Below are 20529 nucleotides of genomic sequence, written 5' to 3' on the forward strand. Positions count from 1 at the left end.
GCCATTGGATGCAACTCACAGATAGAATTGACTTTTCATTCCCTTTTCCTGCCCATCAGAGCTATTTCCATGGTGAGCAGGCACCTGACAGGAAAATAAAGATATAGGCAAAATTTGCTTATAATCTTTACTTATCCAGTGTCCATCAATCTCCATAGAAATAGTAATGGGATTTAGCAGCAGTTGGATTATTAGAACCATAAATAGCTCGATTGGAAGGTTTGATCTTTTATATTATCATAGCCATCTGAGTTTTACTTTTAAAAAATCATTGTGAATATCTCTCAGATAATAACAAAAGCTTTTAATTTGTTTTTTTTTAATTTATTTTTAGACTGGACCCCTCCTTCAGTCATCTTGTGCACCAACAAGGTACACCTCAGGGCACTGGTCCCTGACAAGGCCTGGAGTCTTTTACATTGGCCGAGAAGATGGATACATCGATATCTGGGACCTTCTGGAGAAAACCCACGAACCAGCCCAGTCACAAAACATCTGTATAACTATGATCACGTACATCAAACCCTGGACCTTTTCTGGTATGTTAATTCTGATTGAATGAGCTAAGTCATTTTGCCTTTTGGGGCTAGCTTAGGAACATTTTGACCTCCAACTGGAAAGCCTCTGATGTTTCTTCTCAAGATTTTTCTTCCCATTCCATCTCTTCCCTTCCTTTCTCTTTCCTTCCCATCATTCACCTTCCTTTCCCTTTTCAAATTTTGGATACAACCTGAGTTTCTCTCACTCTTTTCTTCATCAACAGTTATTTCTGAGACACATTTTAGTATGTCAAGCAGAGGCTGATTTTAAACCACACAATAAAAAGCATCCTTCTCACCCTCTCCAGGTCCCTAAATCACAGGGTGAACCCTAAATCTTTGCTACTTTTTGCTGCTTCTTTTCCAAATAGAATAAGTTCTGTACCTTTAATTTTTCATTATGTCACAAATTTTCAATATTTTGTCACTTTATGGCCCTCCACTGGACAATATCAAGCAGTTTCCTTCTTGAGATCAAATGACTCTGCGGGGTCCTATATCTCTTTAAACTATAACTTTTAAACTCATTAAGAGGAAAAAGATAATGTATAACAGAGCAAGCAGAAACTTAAGAATGTGTCGATGGAAAACTAATTTATATCCTTTGTCCCAATTTCTCTTTTTCACCCAAGTAATACTTTCTACCTAAATTCAGTGTATATTTGCTTCACTTCAAAGAAGTTCCCCTTTGTTTCCAAAGATGTGCAGGCATAAAATTGTCTTTCTATTCATTTCTTTCTCAGAAGAAGCATTACATTTAGAAACACAGTCTTCAGAATCTCTAAGAGTGTCAGAGTCTGACTACTACTACTTGGCCGTATGTGTCACCAAATTGTGTTTTCCAGTCTTTGCTACAAAACATTGCTTTTGTATACCTCCAGGAATTACCAGTCTAGGATTTAGCAATTGGAACCAGACCTGCTGAAAATGAGAAGAATATAGTTGATGAGAGAGAAAATTAAAATTTTCAAACACATTTGTGTTTTATATCCATTTTAAATGATCAAAGGAAGGAATTTGTCTTTATAATAAGAAAACTGGTTCTGGCTGTGTCTTTGAAATTCATCTGGATAATGGCATCCTTTAGCCCTTACTATGTCTTTGGTGAAAACTGGCATCATGATTTTTTTTTGAAAATCTTCCATGTATTGTCCCTGCTTTCTTTTCAAATCTGCCCAGTGGATCCCGTCAGAGAGGGTCAATCTCAGCTAGGAGCCACACTCCTTATATAGAGGCTGAGAAAACATGATTGGGGGTGAGCAGGGTGGCTGACAAAGACTCAGGGTCTCAGCCTTCATTTCACCAACTGGAAAAATGGCTTTTACATGTTAATATGGTCTCTAGTCATGAAGGTCTGATGAAGATGCCAAGATCATTGTAACCACAACAGGTCCTTTGGGAAATCACAAAAAAAAAAAACACAGTACCTGTTTAACCTCTAAAGTGGCTTTCTGATTGCAGAGTTGTTTTTCTCCCACATTTTTTTAATCTTTCAGCTAAGCAGCAATTTATAGCCATAGCTGACTATTATGGAACATTGCGTATATTGGAAATTCCTTGGACGCTAAGTCGCCCTTCCACCAATGAGGTTAGTAACTTTTGGCTTTGAGGATTTACGTGATCAGATACTGCTGAGGCATGTTTTAGAAGCATGTTCAGAAATGACAGCATTTTTGCTCTTTAAGAGAACAAAAGAATCATGCAGTCAAATATAAGGGGATATTGGGCTTCCCTGGTGGCTCAGTGGTTGAGAATCCGCCTGCCGATGCAGGGGACACGGGTTCGTGCCCCAGTCCGGGAAGATCCCACATACCGCAGAATGGCAGGGTGCGTGAGCCATGGCTGCTGAGCCTGTGCGTCCGGAGCCTGTGCTCCACAACAGGAGAGGCCACAACAGTGAGAGGCCCGTGTACCGCAAAAATAAATAAATAAATAAATAAATAAATAAATAAATAAAAATAAGAGGATGTTAACCTAAATGGGAAAAGAATTTGAAAGAAAATAGATACAAGTATATGTATAACTGAATCACTTTGCTATACCCCTGAAACTAGCACAACATTGTTAATCAACTATGCTCCAATATAAAATAAAAATTTTTTAAAAAGGGGATGTATTTCTGTTTTATGAGATAAATGGTTTAAAGCTAGAGGAAAAATAAACAAGCATGCAGCAAAAGAAAGGCCAAGTAAATGAAGCCCAGATTCAGAGAGGAATTGATTTGGGGATTCATAATCATAAGATGTTATTTTCATGTTGTAACCTAAGCGTGGGACCCTTATTTCAGTGATATCCTTCCCAGAGGGCCCAGCTGACATTTTTATGCATCTCTCCATTGCCAGCCTCCACCCATCTTTCCCCAACTTGGTGTGCTGCAGGCAGCAGGTCTGAAGTGGCAGTATTCTGCCGCTCCATGCACACCACCCAAGGGTTTCAAGCAGTGATAACAATTAGGTTATAAAAGGAAGATCAATATGTAGAAATACATAAATATGTATATAACCAACATTAAACATATAGATTGCAATCTGTCACAAGTCCCAACAGCATCACCCTAGTTACTGGTAGGCAAAAAACTTTCCTTCCCTTGGTGGCCTTGCCCAAGGTCTCTGCTGACTTCCCTGCTTCTATTCTTACGTCCACATGCTAAACTGTCCAGGGGACCAGGAACTCAGCTGTGCTTCCAGTCCCTTTAGGGTTTCCATTGACATCCTCATCTGGGTTTTCCAATTTTGTTTGATGATGTGAAACTTCCCTTAGTCTTAAAAGTGAGAAGGAAAGAAAGGGGGTGGGAGCAATCCCTGAATATTTCTCCTACAAAATTGCAATTTTTTGCAGCTCTCTCCTTCCAATCCCACTCCTTTCCTGCCATCCCCCAATTCGCAGGCCCCTAAACCTTAGCCCAGTAGCCCCCAAATTAGTTAGTTCCTCTGATAGTGGGCCTGTGGGCATTATCCCAAAACAGGTAATCTAGCTAATAACTTACAAGCAGCAGAAATTCTTCAGAGCCTCATGAAGAACATGGGGGCTTCCATGTGGGTCCCCCTCTCATGGGCCTGTGCTTCTAACAGGTATCAAGTATAAGCCACTATTTTGAAAGAGAAGTCAAGAATCTGGAATATGTAGAACAGCGCAAAAAAATTCGGGAAGAAGAAAAGAAAGAAATGGAGCTGGAAATGGAGAAGAAAAAAGTTGTAAGTTAAATTTCAGAAACAAAAATTGCTTTCCTCTAATGCCATTGAGAATATATTTGTTTGGCTTATTCTACAATTTTAATAGAAAAATTGTGCCTTTTTACATTCTTCTCTTGTTCTGATGGGAGTCAAGGGGGCATTTCTCTGATTTTCTAGCTTACTATGAGTCAGAACAACCAGTTGGACACACCTAGTGAGATTCTACCCTATTTAAGTTTCTGAAATTTTCTATATTTCAAAGGCCTTTAGATACAGTGGTATCTAAATACCAATTATAGATTCAGAGATTCAAATTCGAAGGCTTTCATTTCATAGAATTTTGACATCTAGTGAATAATGCATTAAAACAGTGCAGGGCTTCCCTGGTGGCGCAGTGGTTGAGAGTCCGCCTGCCGATGCAGGGGACACGGGTTCGTGCCCCGGTCCAGGAAGATCCCACATGCCGCGGAGCGGCTGGGCCTGTGAGCCATGGCCGCTGAGCCTGCATGTCCGGAGCCTGTGCTCCGCAACGGGAGAGGCCACAACAGTGAGAGGCCCGCGTAACGCAAAAAAAAAAAGTGCACAAAAGAGAGGACTATGAATTGACGCGTGGGCACTCATCCCGTCTCTACTGCTTACGAGCTATGAGATCTACAGCAAGGTTTGTGTCTTTGCTGAGCTTTGGTTCTCTTGCTTTTAAAATAGGAATACTACTAACAACCTTTTAGGATTACTGTAAGGATTTCAGTTAGGTAACTTGACAAATAGTAAATTGTCATTAAGTGGGAGCTAGTGTGTAGAGACAGACAGACAAATAGATATAAATTTTACTGTAATAAACTAGAACTGTGAAATTTGCAATAGAGGAGGATTTGGTACAGGACACATCCATCTTAAAATCTACCAAAAAGGAACCTAAATCTCTGAAGCCCCCATCCTCTTCCTCAGCCTCTCTGTTTGATGTGAATTCCATCACTCTGTTGGTCTTCCTTTGACCACTGGAATTTGGGGCCTTGAAATATTCTGTGAATTCAGCTCTTCTTTCTTTCTCACATGAGGTCATCTCAGTCCATATTTCTGCTTGTCTCTTGCTCATTCCCTTCCTTGCCCCTTTGTCACCAACAATTTCATCACCGCCTATTGTTTCCTTATAGTCAAATATATAGCCTCCTCCAATGTAATTACTCATGTAAGACCCTAGGTCTCAATTAAAAGCACAAGCATGTGGAAATATTTTAATGTACTGCATTAGCAAATAGATTAACATTATCACATTGATATATACGAATTAGTGGAACAAAAACAGAGGGAGCATCATTTCAAAATATTGTTTAGTGGTGACAAGGTATAAAAGAACACCAATTAATTAACTTTTCTTTGTTTTCTTTTGCTACAAGAAAAAAATTGGTCTTGCTCTGTTCTTTTGCACAACCACAAACACTGGGTGAAATTCTGCCATGGGAGGTAATCTGCCACCCTTTCCTACACCAGCAATCATCGATTACTAGGAGTGTTTAAATAACATAGTGACAGCTAATTATCCACATAGAATTGTGTATAATCCAAAAATAATTTACAATGTGAAGTACTTTTAAAAAACTTGAATATTATAATAATCATATCTTGGAATTGTATGATGCTTTTGAGTTTCCAAAACTTTTCCACCTTCTTGAAACTTCATTTCCATTTGACATAGTACCCTCCTTAAAGTAGAGCTACCACTTGTCAAGTTTTCTCTGGAACTAGACTGTGGATAAGTGAATACATTTAAAAGGGCTCCTCTGTTACATTTAGAAAATGAAAAGGGTCACCAAGGAAAAATAACTAATGTTAGTCAGAAGTATCTCCTTACAAGCAACTGCTGATAATAGGGGAAATGGGAACAAACTAACAACCTCAGAGAATTACAGTGGGGATGAAATGAGTTGAAATATTTACAGCACTTAGCCAGTAACTGGCAGATAGGAAGTGTCCACTATTAGTATTATTACTGAGGGCAGGGGACGATCACACATCCATCCAGCAAGGCTGGTTTTCATGAGCACCCCCCGACTGGCAGGGATTAGGCTGTGCACTTCAACCCACACATCTGAGGGAAATCATATACCCATCTCTTTGCAAACATTGAATCTGGATACCGCTCACTTATTGAAAAGTAATAGTAAGTACAGCTCTAACAGCACACAAAATGGGAATTTTCCTAACTGGAATTTCAGCTGGAGACCCGAAACTGAGAAAAGTAGCAGTTTCCATATGATTCATTATGTCATCTCTGTGGGACAGAGAAGACAGAAGAATTCAAAAGAATTCTGCAACCCCTAGTCAATGACCCACACTCCAGGCTACACAAGGGAGGCAAGAATTATGGGGAAGAAGGTTGGAAAAGGGGATTTTTTTTTTAGAGAGAGGTGTTGGAGCGCTGTGTATTCCCCATTCCCACTTCTGCAACACCACCCAGACTCTGGGAGGAGACCTTCAAGAGAAGCACTGCTAGAGATAGGTTGCTGGTCAGGATGGACCATTGGCCTCGTACACCTGGCAGGAGGCTTCCTCAGCCACAGAAATCCAAGGGCTAGGAGTTACCAAGGGACCAGAGCAGAATGTCCAGGGAGAATTTAGGAAGCTCAGGGACAGGGTCCTGACTCCTATGGCTGGAAAGTCTGCAGGCAAAAGATTGGCTTAAACTGCTCTGACAGATGGGTGGGGAGAGGACCGGGGCAATGAACTTGTAGTGATGGCAGAGTGAGGGTGGTGAGTTTTCCTGGGGCCAGGTGGAAACCTGAAAGTAGCTAGGCTCAAATCAGGTGCCCCAAAGGACTTTCTAAGTGGGGTGAGGCAATCTACAGAAAGAGCCTGGAGGTGCACAGCGGGGCATTGCTGTGGGGGCCACAAGGGGCAGCCTTCACTTGGATATTAGACTGGCCTGGGTCTTCAAATACCTGAAAATGACACTATTTCTAATACCTAAAAATAATAGGAAATGCTACGGAATCTGTCACATATGTTGTAAAGGACAAAGGTTAGAAGAATAACATTTTTTCTACTCTCACCTTATCCAGTCGTGCTCTTTTTGTGAATTGGTTATTGTAGCTAACAAGTGCTTACTGGGTGCATGCACCATTCTGAGGACCTGCCATATTTAATAATTCATTTAATCCTCACAGTGCTATGAAGCACTTATAATGATTAGACATGAGGAATCTGAGAAAGCAGAGATATTAAGAGAGGGGGAAAAGCAAACATACGGAAAGAATATGGCAGAGGAAGGGGAAGAGAACATCAGTCATTGTGAATATTCAAAAGAGGAAAATACTTCTTGCAAATTATTCTCTAAAGAAACAAGAATAAAATACAGTTCTGGTCCCTTTGATGGAATCCACAAAGACAGGGCTTTGTGACAAGGGATCAGAAGGCACAGGAAGACATTAGGATGGGGACAGGACAAGAGGAGAAAAAACAAAAGCAACACAGGATGACACACCAAGATGAAGTGACCCTAAAGTTCATCTGAAAGAAGACACAAATGAGAAAAAACAAAATCTTAAAAATCGTAATGACTGCCCTAAGCAGATATTACAATAAATTAAAATGTCACAATAATTAAACCAGAGCAGTACTCAGGCGAACACTGACAGATCACAGCACAAAACAGATGACTCAGATTATTCAGCAAGTGGTGTTGGGCAAATTAGCTGAATAAATGCCCTTCATTGTTATTCTCTCCCCTCTCAGTGTGCTCCTCCCTCCATCAGTGGCAGGAGTTTGTAGGCCAGCCTGGATTGCCCTGCCCCCGAGAGCCCACATCCAGTCCATCAGCAGACTGGGTCAGCCCCACCGCCAGGAGATGCCTTGAGTCTGCACACACCGCTCCGCTCATCTCTGCCCCTCCCCTTCAGAGCCAGCAGCTTCTCTCCCTGACTGTGCAAGAGATGCCCTCCTGCCCTCCGCCCCTCACAGCCCTTCCAGAGAACAGCAGCCAGGCCAGCCTTTCAGAAATAGCCCCTTCCCAGCCTTTGGTATCTCTAGTTGCCAGAGTTTTATACAAATGACTTGCTTTTTTCCCCCCTAGAAAACGTATCAGAAGTCAAAAGAACAATTGGAAGCCGAATTGAAAATGGACTACGAGAGTTATTTGGAACTGGAAAAGAACGTCCTCATCAATCTTGGTCTAATCAAAGTGAAAGAGACAATGTCAGACATGGAAATGATATAGAAAAGCTTTCTGTAGGGGTGTTTTGAGGGCTCTGTGAGGCTTCTCTTTACTCATCATTTTTTATGTAAGGTGAACTAGCAAAACTAAACATGAATAAGGTTTACTTACGCATACATATCAAGCATTAATTTCACTGCTATTAAAACTTTTGAATTAAACAATAAGATCTGTTTCCATTTTTGGACTGAATATGTACTAAACTTTGTACTGAGTATAAAAGCTATTAATAATGAAATTTTCATTTTCCTGTAATAACACAGAGCTTCAGACATCCACCCTCAGTCCTCAACTGACATCCATTCAGAGCCCCTAATCCCAGACAGAAGTGGAGCTCAAGCTTTGCTCCTAATTATCAGGTTGCTTTTGGTCACCTCACCAAAAAGTGCTCCCACTGGGCCACTGCACAGATCATCAGGCCATGTGCTCAACAAAATATTAACAGATGGAATCCAGAAATATATGCATAGAAATGGATAACACATGAAGATCATGTTGGATTTATCCAGGAAATATAAGGTAAATTTAACAGTAGAAAATAAATCGATGTTTGATTAAAGGAGGGAATTTATGATACCAAAAAAATGCAGAAAAACATTCCCTAAAATTCAACATCCACTCATGATAAAACAATAAATTCCTTGCAATTACAAAAAGAAGGAAACTTCCTTAATTGGATGCAGGGTAGCTAAAACAATCCTACAACAAACGTTATACTTAATGGTGAAAAGCTGAAAGTTTTCCTCAGAAGTGTGGAACGAGATGTTGCCCACTGTCGTGTCTTCTAGTCAATATTGTACTGAAGGTTTAACCAGTGTGGGCACAAAAAGGAAAGAGCATATGACACTGAGCTGTGAAATAGCTTGATGTATCTCAATAACAGATTCAACGTCACAGGAAAGTGACTAGCGTGAGAGGTGGGTTGCAGGGAGAGTGGCAAGAGATGAGACTGGAGAAGCAGTTTGGAGCCAGATGGTGAAGGCTCCTGTAAACCAAACTAAAGAAGCTGGATTAGAGCTTGCAGATACTGGGGAATTAATGGAAGGGCTAAGCAGGAAGGTGACATGATCAGCTTTATACTCAGGAAGATAAGGAACGGATTAGAGTGGGAGAGTCTCAAGGCAGGAAATCCTATTAGGAGACAGTTGTAATAGTTCAAGGTAAATGATTAGGGCACCCTGTCCTGAAGCTTAATGTGAAAATAAAAATGAAAGGCTGATTGGGTGGGGAAGGGAAGACAAAGGATTATGCCAAGGTTTATAAGTTAAGTTGCTAGAGGAGGTAAAATGTGGTCCAGTGACTAAGACTCCACCTCCCAGTGCAGGGGGCCCAGGTTCGATCCCTGGTCAGGGAACTAGAGCCCACATGCCGCAACGAAGTCTTCACATGCCGTAACTGAAGATCCTGCATGCAGCAAAGAAGATCCCACGTGCCGCAACTAAGACCCGGCGCAGCCAAATAAATAAGTAAATATTAAAAAAAAAAAAAACTATGTACACAAAAGTCAGGTAGGTAGTAGCACTTAACCATCTGTGTGCCTTGGGGCAGATGACGTATAGCTGTGAAACATTCCCCGTCTATGGAGTCAGGTTGAGAGTGTTTACCTTGTAACATTTTATAAGGGCAAATGAGCACCTGCATGTAAGGTCGTGGTGCCTCGCACATGTCACTGTCATTACTGGAATGTCCCAGGGCTCATCCTTGTATTTGAACTTTTTTTTTCTTTCCTTTTGTTTTTTTTTAAATCCACACCCATGGCTTAGGTGAATCCATCCAGTCTCATAGCTTTATATACTGCCTCTATCCCTGGCCTGGACTTTTCCCGTAAAATCAAGCACTGTATATTCATATGAGTACTTAATGTCTCTCCTTGGGTGTATAATACGTATCTCATATTTAAACACTTCCAAAATTGAGTACCTGAATTTCCCTTCAAAACCCATGCTTCCTGCAGTCCTCCCAATCACCTTGCTTCTAGTTGCTTGAGCAAAAACCTTGATGTCGGGCTTCCCTGGTGGCGCAGTGGTTGAGAGACCGCCTGCCGATGCAGGGGACACGGGTTCGTGCCCTGGTCCAGAAAGATCCCACATGCCGCGGAGTGGCTGGGCCCGTGAGCCATGGCCGCTGAGCCTGCGCGTCCACAGCCTGTGCTCTGCAAGGGGAGAGGCCACAACAGTGAGAGGCCCGCGTACCGCAAAAAAAAAACCTTGACGTCATCCTTCATTTCTCTCTTTCTCTCACAATCCATGCCCAATCTGTGAGCCAATTCTGTTGACTACATCTTCAAAATACACCCAGAACCTGATCATGTCTCTCCTTCCTTACTGTTACCACTGTGGTCCAAGCCACCATCATCGCCAGCTGGGATTTTCACAGTGGCCTGACGGTTCTCCCTTCAGTCTCTCTCAACAGCAGCCAGGTGGTGGTTTTAAATGAAAGCCAGAGGCTGTCATTCTGCTCAGAGCTCCTCCTCGGCTTCCCAGCTCACTAGGAGTAAGAGTAGGAGCCAAAAGCTTTCCCGGGCCTGCAAGCCCTCGTGTGGGCAGGCTCTCCGCTGTCATCCTGGTTTCATCTTCCCTTCTCCTCCCCTCATCACACCACCCATCATGCCAGACTCCTATGCACCCAACATGCCAGGCATGTTCCTGTCCCAGGGCGTTTGTGCTTGGTCTGTGCTTTCTCCAGCAATTTTCCCTGTTTTATTTTCACGTGTTCCCTCAAAGGTAAAGAGAAAAAATGTTTTGAGTACCTGCTATGTACCAGGCTCTATAGTTTTTTAAATTTATTTATTTTTATTGAAGTATATAGTTGAACAGAGTGTTCAGGGTAGGTCGTACTGGGAAGGTGACATTGGAGCAAAGACCTGAAGAAGGTGAGGGGTTTTGCCCTGTCTTCTTCTAGGAGAAGCATGTTTCCTAACCCAGCCCCCCACCTCCCAACCCCAGCCGACTTCTGCTTCAGTCTCCTGGACAGAGGTGTGGCCACCTCTTAGTGCAAAAGAAGGTGGGACTACAGAGAACAGGAGTTACCTAGGGCTGGTGCATTGTTGTCTCAAACAAAAGCAAGGTTTTCTTAGCACAGAAGATATTGAATAAGCGTCTCCCTTAGGGTTATCAAGTAAAGAACTTAGCATGGTCTGGCATATAGCAAGCAGTAAATATGTTTTGCTACTATTTTAACTAATTTATAAATACAATATTATTATAATATTCTTGCTATAGAAACTAAACGTAAGGTTCATCTTGCCTATGATAGCAGTTATTATCAGTTCAGTGTGATATTTTTATTGTGTGTTTATAACCTCAGTTTTTCCAGGTCTCTTCATCTCACCAGCCTATGGCCCCCAATCGAGTCACATAGCCATAGCCCACATTTCATGGGATCTTGCCCCACCTGCTTAACAGGTATCTCATCCTTCTGCAAAGCCCCTCCAGGTATGTCCTGTAGTCCCAGGAATGAAGGTACAGTCATATGTTTAAAAACAAGCCCACAACCACCAGGCACTCAAGACTCCCTTTTCCCATTAGTTAGTGCTAGAGATGCTAATGGCCTGTGACATGGAGGAAGGTTCTGGGTCAGTGCCTCTGTGTTAGTTAAGTTCCAGCAAGAAGCAAACACCAAGGCAGGACTAGATGTGTGAGAGATTTATTGGGAGACAGATCAGGAGATGCCAGGGAGAGCCTTCAGACCTCAGTGCAGGTCTGTTACCGATGGAAGGAGAGAGGGGAGGAAAGAGAACCAGGTAGGGTGAGTCTCAGGCCACCCAGCACGCTCACTGAGGCTTTGGAATTTGGGCACACTCACTGTGCTGCCTCTTCCTTCCCTAGGATGAGTTCTCTCCAAGGCTCTTCAGCTCCTCCAACAAAAGGCTTTTTCTCTGGCTTGGATCCTCCATTTGGCAGACAAGGTCAGACCTGCTGAATCCCAGCAGAGAACACAGTTGAGACTCAAGCTGGGAAGCTCTGGCTGAAAGTGTAGGAATATTGGGTGTGAATGAAAACAGAGCTTGGTGTTGTGTCTCCTTTCAATTCCCACGGCTCTAGCCCTTTCCCCTACTGCGCTGTGGGTCAACCCCGTCTTCTTTGTCTGCACTTAGGTCTTTTGGTCTGGTGTACAGTATAGTGAAAAGAAAGGGGTCTTGAGATCGTAGCAGAACTGAGTGCTAATACCAGCTTCTTCACCCTAAGCGAACTGTTCTGTCCCCCAAGTCTTGGTTACATTATCTGTAAAATGGAGATAATAATCATACCTATTTCCTACAACAAAAATGTATGTAGGGCTTCCCTGGTGGCACAGTGGTTGAGAGTCCTCCTGCCGATGCAGGGGACACGGGTTGGTGCCCCGGTCCAGGAAGATCCCACGTGCCACCGAGCGGCTAGGCCCGTGAGCCATGGCCACTGAGCCTGCACATCCGGAGCCTGTGCTCCACAATGGGAGAGGCCACAACAGTGAGAGGCCCGCATACCACAAAAAATAAATAAATAAATAAATAAAATTAAAATGTATGTAAAACAACTGGCATATAGTTGGTGCTCAATAAATGGTGCCTCTTTTTCTTGCTTGGTGTCAGGTGTACACACTCACACACCAGAGAAACCATAGTGTTTCCTCTTTGTCCTATGTAATAATCTCTCATTTTCACATTTTTGTTATTATTATCATTATTATTATTATTTTACCTTTTGGCCACACAGCGCAGCATGTGGGATCTTAGTTCCCCTACCAGCGATCGATCCCTTGCCCCTTGCAGTGGAAGTGCAGAGTCTTAACCACTGGACCACAGGGAAGTCCCCATTTTTGTTATTATTAACCATAATGAGAATGTCTCTCACTCCCAAACATGACCTAAGCAGGGGCTCTGCCCACCTCGTTTAATATTAGCCTATGATCATTTTAGCACAAGACATGTTAGACATAGCATTTAAAATCTGAATGGTAGCTTTCTTTTTTGTAGAACTAAAATGCTTATGGCTATTCTGAAAATTAATCATTCTAATAAGACTTGATTTATTTAGCCTAAATTTAATTATAATTCAGCTGTACAAACTGCTTTTTACCCACCAAGAAACGTTGCATAATTAAACCAGTGTATTTTCAGGCCCTCAGATAAACACATTGTGTGTGTGTGCTTTGGAGGAAAAGGCCATTGACTCTAGCACACGTTGGCCCCAGCACACTTCCACAGCCTCACTAATCCACCACTGTAAATAATTAACATCTCCCTGTGCCCTGCACCCCAGAGCCTGCTTGGGGTAGCTTCTCTGCACCCAGTTGCTAGGCTGCCATTGCCAGGTCAGATACTATGTGACTGAGCAAGGCCCCCGAAACGGAAATTAAATGTCTCAGTGAAGGGCAAATTAAACCCTGTGTGATGAATTCACTCCTTCCATGGCCGGTGAATTGTTTGAGGGTCACAGGCTCATGTAAAACAAGTTCGCACCATCAGAGTAGAATCCCAAACATCAAAGAAACCAGCCATGGAAATCTACTGGGCAATTGATGGTTTAAAAAAATTGTGTAATTGCTTCCAAATGCTTTCTTGTTCACAAATATGACACTAAAAATATATGCAGCGAGTATGGTAAATAATATACGTTGTGTTTCTCTGCAATCATGCCAACATTCTAAACTTAAAAGGACAGAAAATAAGGTTTCTCTAAGTCACCTGTACATGTGATATTCTAGACTGTTTTTATACTTTTATTAAAGAGGAGAAGGAAAGAAGATATGAAATAGATTTCATATTCTTCCCTGTCAACTAAAGATACATCTTCCAGTCCTTTTTAGAAGCCATATTTTTAAGAAGAATAATTCTCTTTTAAAAAACCACTGTAAAAAAAGAAAACAACTCTAAATTGAATCTAACATATGGCAGGTGTCTGCTTTATTTCAGCCTGAATAAACAAGCTAAATTAACCACTGAAATGGATAATAGTTTTTCACTTTTAATGAAGTTTCTTGAATGTATGGATCTAAATATAACAAATTTAAAAAAAAAGAGAATACATTATCTCAATTATCCAGAAACCTAACCAGTAACTAGAACTTAAATGTGTTCTAGTTTGGCAATGAACACTTTTGACAACAAAACACAAAAAAAGTCTTATTATTAGGTATTTTTTTATTAGCGACCAGTTTCAGGATCCATCCAAATATCAGTAGGATTCAGACAGTCATGTTTGCAGGACGGAACAATAATTTTTTTTAATATATATTTTTAAACTTTATTCTAGTTTCTTGGCTTCGTCGGGTCTTAGCTGTGGCATACGGGATCATCGTTGAGGCATGCGGGTCTTCCATTGGGTGCACGGGCTCTTCGCGCAGGCTTCTCCCTAGCTGTGGCATGCCGGTTTTCTCTCTCTAGTTGTGGCACGCAGGCTCCAGAGTGTGTGGAATCTGTAGTTTACGGCACGCGGGCTCTCTAGTTGAGGTGCGTGAGATCAGTTGTCGTGGCGTGCGGGCTTAGCTGCCCGCCCCTCCACCCCCATGTGGAAATCTAGTTCCCCGACCAGGGATTAAACCCGCATCGCCTGCATTGGAAGATGGATTCTTTACCACTGGACCACCAGCGAAGTCCCCTGAACAATCATTTCTGATGATCATTAGTATAGAGACAGCCAAGTAGAGTTTAAGCTCAGCTGCTCTCAACCTTTGTAATGTTGGGCAAATAACCTTCCTGATCCTCCATTTCTTCATCTAGTAAATAAGGATAATAATTCCCACTGCATAGAATTATCATGAAGATTATAGTCAGATAAAACATATGAAAGTTCCTTGTAAAATCTAATTGCTTTAAACATAAATATGTACAATAATAATAATAATAGATGGTGAACTATTTCAGAATTGTAAGGTGATTTTTTGAATCATCAAACAAGTTTACTTATGTTTACTGTAGTATATTTTTATTACATTATAATTCCTGATAGTGTTTAATTAATATTCAGCTAACCAAGATGTTCCATTCTCTTACCCCACCAAATATAAACAATTTATCTGTATTAGTAGCCAATTGATTTGGTTTAAAAATTAAATGGGGGCTTCCCTGGTGGCACAGTGGTTGAGAGTCCGCCTGCCGATGCAGGGGACACAGGTTCGTGCCCCGGTCCGAGAGGATCCCACATGCCGCGGAGCGGCTGGGCCCGTGAGCCATGGCTGCTGAGCGTGTGCGTCCAGAGCCTGTGCTCCACAACGGGAGAGGCCACAACAGTGAGAGGCCCGCGTACTGAAAAAAAAAAAAAATTAAATGGGTCTTAAAGTCTGAAACTTAGGGGAAAATTAGGCATTATCTTAGGAAAGAGAGCTACCTGTTTAAGAGGTCAGAAGACATTTTGTATGTGCCTCTCAACCCCATCCACGTCAACCAGAGAGCCATGTCGCCAATCACTCAATTGCATGGGTTTTATTTTTTGAGACTATCAGAATTTTCTTTGTCTGCCCTTCTCCAGCCTCAGGAGTGAGCAAACCCCAGAAAAACACCTGGGCTCTAACTAGGGAGCCCTGGTGATGTGGCTGTGCATCCAGAGGTGTCTAGTCCCCAGAAATGACACACTGAAGACAGAGTTTGAAACAAATAGATTCTGCACCAGTTCATTATGAGAATCTTAATTTTAATTGATTCATAGTCATCTGGGCAGGAAGGGGGTGACAGATACCACCAGTGCTTGTCAAACAACCACATGCACCTTTATATTTTCCAGCTTCCTTTGCAGTTAGGTTGGGGCTATGACTGAATTCTGGGCAACAGGATGTGGGTAGAAATGGTAGAAGCCACTTCCAGGCTTTGCTTTAACTCATCTCATGAAATCCTCTGACTGTACCTTCCACTGTTACGTGTTTCAGATGCCATATTTATAAAATAGAGAAAAGTCTCTCAACCTGTTTCGGACTTCCCACAGGCAGGAAATAAACCTTTCTTGTATTAAACCACCAAGACATCAGGGTTTATTTGTTACCCCTTCATAGCCTAGCCCATCCTGATGAAGTCAGATGAATGAGAGGACAGTCTCATTAGCATACATGTGCATAACTGTTAGTTGGAAATCAGGAATTGGACTTAAATCTGTGCACATTTAATAAGACACTAGGAAAATTTAAAAAGCCATAACTAAAGATATCAAAAGAAGAAAAAACTTTCTTAAATTGGAAATTACTTGTGCCTATGGGTTGAAAGAGTACACTATATTCCAAGCAAAGTCCAACTTATTCAGTAAGTGGGTGAATTGGGATTTACATATTACTCCAAATCTCATGTTTTAAATACTCAACACTAAAGCCAAAGTGGTCATTTAAAAATCAGATCTGAACCCCATCACTTCCCCACTTTAAACCTTTCAATGGCTGGCCCTCATTGGCTTCAGGATAGGGTCTAAGTTCTTTGCCTGCTTATGACACAGCCTGCTTGCTTTTTAAGTCTTACAGGTTTGCCTTCCCTCACTTCCCCTCCAGACATTGCAATCCATGCTCTTCTCCACAAGTGCTGTGCTCTCTTACCTCTGCTTCCTGGAAAATGCTATTCCCCTTCCATGGATAAAAAGCTACCAAGAATTCAAAAATGCTCTAAAATGAATTAGTATCTAATGCAGCAGAATAGTACCTACGCACCTTTTAAAAATAATAATTCATGTGTGGTCCTTCTATGGAAAAATGAACAGTGCTCACAAGAACTTGTTTTAGAGACTAAAAATGGAATTGACATGTGATATTAATAGTTTTCAAAGTTACAAAGTAAGAGAAGTATCTGGATCAGAATCAGGGCTTTGGAGTCAGAGAATTCTGAGCCACTTACAAGCTTTAGAGATTTAACCATGACAAGCTTCTGCTGTGGCTGAATGAATTCTCAGAAATGGCTGCAGCAATATTTCTGGTCCCATAAGCTCTTTAAAACCCTTGCACACCCCCATCAAAAGATAGACTCTAGGGCTTCCCTGGTGGCGCAGTGGTTGAGAGTCTGCCTGCCGATGCAGGGGACACGGGTTCGTGCCCCAGTCCGGGAGGATCCAGTATGCCGTGGAGCGGCTGGGCCCATGAGCCATGGCCGCTGAGCCTGAGTGTCCGGAGCCTGTGCTCCGCAACGGGAGAGGCCACAACAGTGAGAGGCCCGCGTACCGCAAAAAAAAAAAAAAAAAAAAAAAAAAGATGGACTCTATTTCCCCTCCCCTTGAAATTGGTTGGGGCTTTGTGGTTGCCTCAAAGAATAGAATGCAGCAGAAATGATACTGCATGACTTCTGAGGCCAGGCCATACAGGGCAACACAGATATAGCTTCCATCTGGCCCACTCTCACTGGACACTCACTCTTAGAACCCAGCCACCATGTTGTGAGGAAGTCCAGGCTACATGGAGAAGACACATGTAAGTGTTCTAGTCAACAACCCCAGGTAAAGTTTCACCCAAAGGCCAGCGTCAACCACCATGCATGTGAATGAATGAGACTTCAGATGATTCCATCCCTGAGCCGACGAGCTACCCCAGCTGATGCTGCATGGAAGAGAGAGGAGCTATCCCTGCCAAGATCTGCCAGAGACCAGATTTTTGAGCAAAGTAAACGCTGTCACTATGTTAAGCTGTTAAGTTTTGGTGTGGTTTGTTACGTAGCTACAGGTCACTGGAAAAACCACCTTCTATGGATCTTGTGATGATTAAATGAGATAGAACATAAAAAATTCCTAGTACATTGTCCAAAACATAGTAGGTCCTCAATAATGTTAGTTTCCTATAATGTGTCAATAATTATGGAAATTATTCCAAAATAGTATATTTATTTATTTCTATCCCTACTTTGTTCAAGGAAGGGTTATAAGAAGCATAGCATTAGTGTCTCTGCTTTTAATACATATAATCTAGTAAGACTATTAACTATATAATCAAATGACTACAATAGAAAACAGAATGAAATAAGTGCTATGCACCTTAAAATTTGATAAATGTCCTTAATAAATATCGAGCTATAAGTAGTGCAAACCTCTGGTGAGTAGGATTACTTTTAAGCAAGTAAAGAGGGGAAAGAGGTGCATAAAAGAATATTCTTTCAACTGCATACTCCTCTGTATTGTTGGAATTACTACAGGAAACATGCATTTCTTTACTTATTATCCTCTTTTACTGAAGTGTTACAAACAGTAGAGTGCACAAATTGTAAGCATGCAGCTGACTTAGTTTTTAGTTGTGTATACTCCCATGTAAGCATGTAACAATTACCCAAGCATGCATTAGTTCAATAAGAATTTTTTAATTTGAAAAATTATTTGCAACACAAACTAGACAGTGGATCAGTACCTCTAAAACACAAATAACTTATAAATTCATAAGAAAACAATGTCTAAGTAGAAAATTGGCAATTTATAAATGTAGAAATACAAATGGCCAAAAAACAAATAAAAGAAGTACATTTTTTTAAAATTTTGGGTTTAAATGTAAAAATTTTGTTTTTAAATGTACTTCTTTGCCTGTACATTGGTTAGGAAAGAAAGATTAATAATTCCCAGTATTGGTGAAGTTTTAGAGAAAGGAGCACAGCAGAGGAGTGGAAAGCAATTTGACAGGATGTATTTTTAAATGACTTCCATTTACAATTGCTCTCTAATGTGGCGATCTCTATGCTGAAAATTACAAAGCACTGATTAAATAAATCAAAGAAGACAAACAGAGACTTATGTTTATAAATTGGAAGACCCTGCATAATAAAGATGTCAGTTCTCCCCCAAATGATATATAGATTTAATGCAATTCCTATCAAAATTCCAGCTAGCTTCTTTGTAGACATAGACAAGCTTATTCTAAAGTTTATATCATAAGGGAAAGACTCTGGGATAGTGTATTAATTATACTTTTAACTTCTGTAAATTGATGCTTTGACATCTACAAAATGGCTACCAGTTGTTCCCAGGTAAACCCTGGTCCACCCAAAAATATCTGGAGACTTGAGATAGCTCCGAACAATAGGCTCTAACAGTAAGAGTGAACACAAATTTTGCAGAGTGCCACTTTCAAATGCACCTAGCCAGTCCTAAGCCAGCCTACCCCAACTCACCCACTCCTCCAGCAGGAATCACAATAAAGGCTCTTGCCCACGGGTCTCACAACCTACCCCAGTGCTTCCCCTGAGCGGCCTTGCGTGGTAGCTGCATCCCCCAGCCTCGCCCCTCACCCCCCAGAACTGTGAGCATAACAACCGTGAAACTCTTTCTGCTTTTTCTCTCTTGATCTGTGTCTGCCCTCACCGTACCTCACCCATGCTAATATGGTTAAAACAGCTAGCCCAAACAATTTTGTAAAAGAAGAGGAAAGTGGAGGAACCACTCTTCTCGATGTTGAGATGATGTATAACTATATTTATCGACCAGGAAATATACACAGAATATGACACTGAGTTAAAAAATACGTATAGAACAGTACATATATGGTCCCATTTTTGTAAGATGTCATATATGTCACTACATAAATATTACATGGACTCTGAGTTGTCTGAAAGTATAGTCACCGACATGTAACCAATCCATTTTTTGGATGTTCAGAGTTCTGATGATTTTTACTTTCATCTTTGTACTTTTCATATTGTCTGAATTTTTAAAGACAAACTGTTCTTATTAAAAAGAAACAAAGCCAGCTTTTAAAAAATCTATTAGCTTTAAATAGATATCATGCAAGAATAAAAGATATTAGAGAAATATTTCTGATGACTTTGAATATTTTATTTTGTAGTATCAAAACTCTTGCTCAAGCAAATGTGCCTTAGAAAGGAATGAAGACCTGCAGGCATTTGCAAAACAGCATTCTAAGCTTGGACATGCCCAGGTTGCTTTATTTTTGCCACCAACTAGCCCGAAGGACCCAAGCTTAGAGCAGGGGTTCTCAGCCTGGCTTGCAAGTGAAAATGACCTGCAGTGACTATAAAAGGACAGTTGCTCAGGCAGAGTTAAGAATCACTGGTCAAAAGCAGCAGACATAGGAGAACAAGCAATCACAGGAAAGCATCTATTCTAGCTGCTTCTGAGGAAGCTCCTTCTGAATTTAGGCCTGAAGAATTAGGCAGGTGAAGGCAAGCTGGGATGGAGGAGCTAAACAGGGTTTCTCAATCTTGGCACTGTTGTCATCTGGGGTTGAATAATTCCTTGCTGTGAGGGGCTGTCATCTGTATTATGGGAGACTTGGCAGTATCCCTGGCCTCTACTCACTAGATGCAAATGACATTTCTTCAGTTGTGACAACAAAAATGTCTCCAGTTATTGCAACTGTCCCTGTGAGGAAGTGCGGGCAAAACTGGCACCTCTCATCCCAAGAACCACTGGGCTAGAAGGGAAGCAGGGAGTTCTCTGGAGCAGGAACTTCACTGCAGAGATGTAGGACCGAAGTCAAGCAACGCCCCAGCAGCTTGGTGCAGGGAGAGTGGGGACGGGGAAGGCAAGAAGCAGGTGAGTTTAGGAGGTAAGGGAGCCACTACCTACGTCATAAAACGCCATGATAAACTCATATTTTCATCACATTTTCAACATACAATTTTGCTCTGAAGTCTGCAAATCATTCATTGAGAGAAAAACAGCTAACCAAAACAATTAACAAGTAACAAATTTTAAAAATAGCAAAAATTAATCGCCAAAGACTGTGA

General features: G+C 41.5%; 1 protein-coding gene across 1 annotated transcript in view; it reads left to right on the forward strand.

The window, feature by feature from the left end:
- The window catches only part of DNAI3 (dynein axonemal intermediate chain 3), a gene marked incomplete at both ends in the record, with an annotated part of 87308 nt that extends 79383 nt beyond the window's left edge, over positions 1-7925 (forward strand). The window contains 4 exons of the mRNA XM_079721235.1: positions 335-539; positions 2036-2127; positions 3611-3733; positions 7782-7925. Of these exons, the coding sequence (XP_079577361.1) occupies positions 335-539; positions 2036-2127; positions 3611-3733; positions 7782-7925 (564 nt within the window). The remainder of the gene's footprint in view (positions 1-334; positions 540-2035; positions 2128-3610; positions 3734-7781) is intronic.
- Between the last annotated feature and the right edge of the window lie 12604 nt (positions 7926-20529).

This window comes from Hyperoodon ampullatus (assembly GCF_949752795.1).
Source record: "Hyperoodon ampullatus genome assembly, chromosome: 2".
In the NCBI taxonomy this organism is placed as follows: domain Eukaryota; kingdom Metazoa; phylum Chordata; class Mammalia; order Artiodactyla; family Ziphiidae; genus Hyperoodon; species Hyperoodon ampullatus.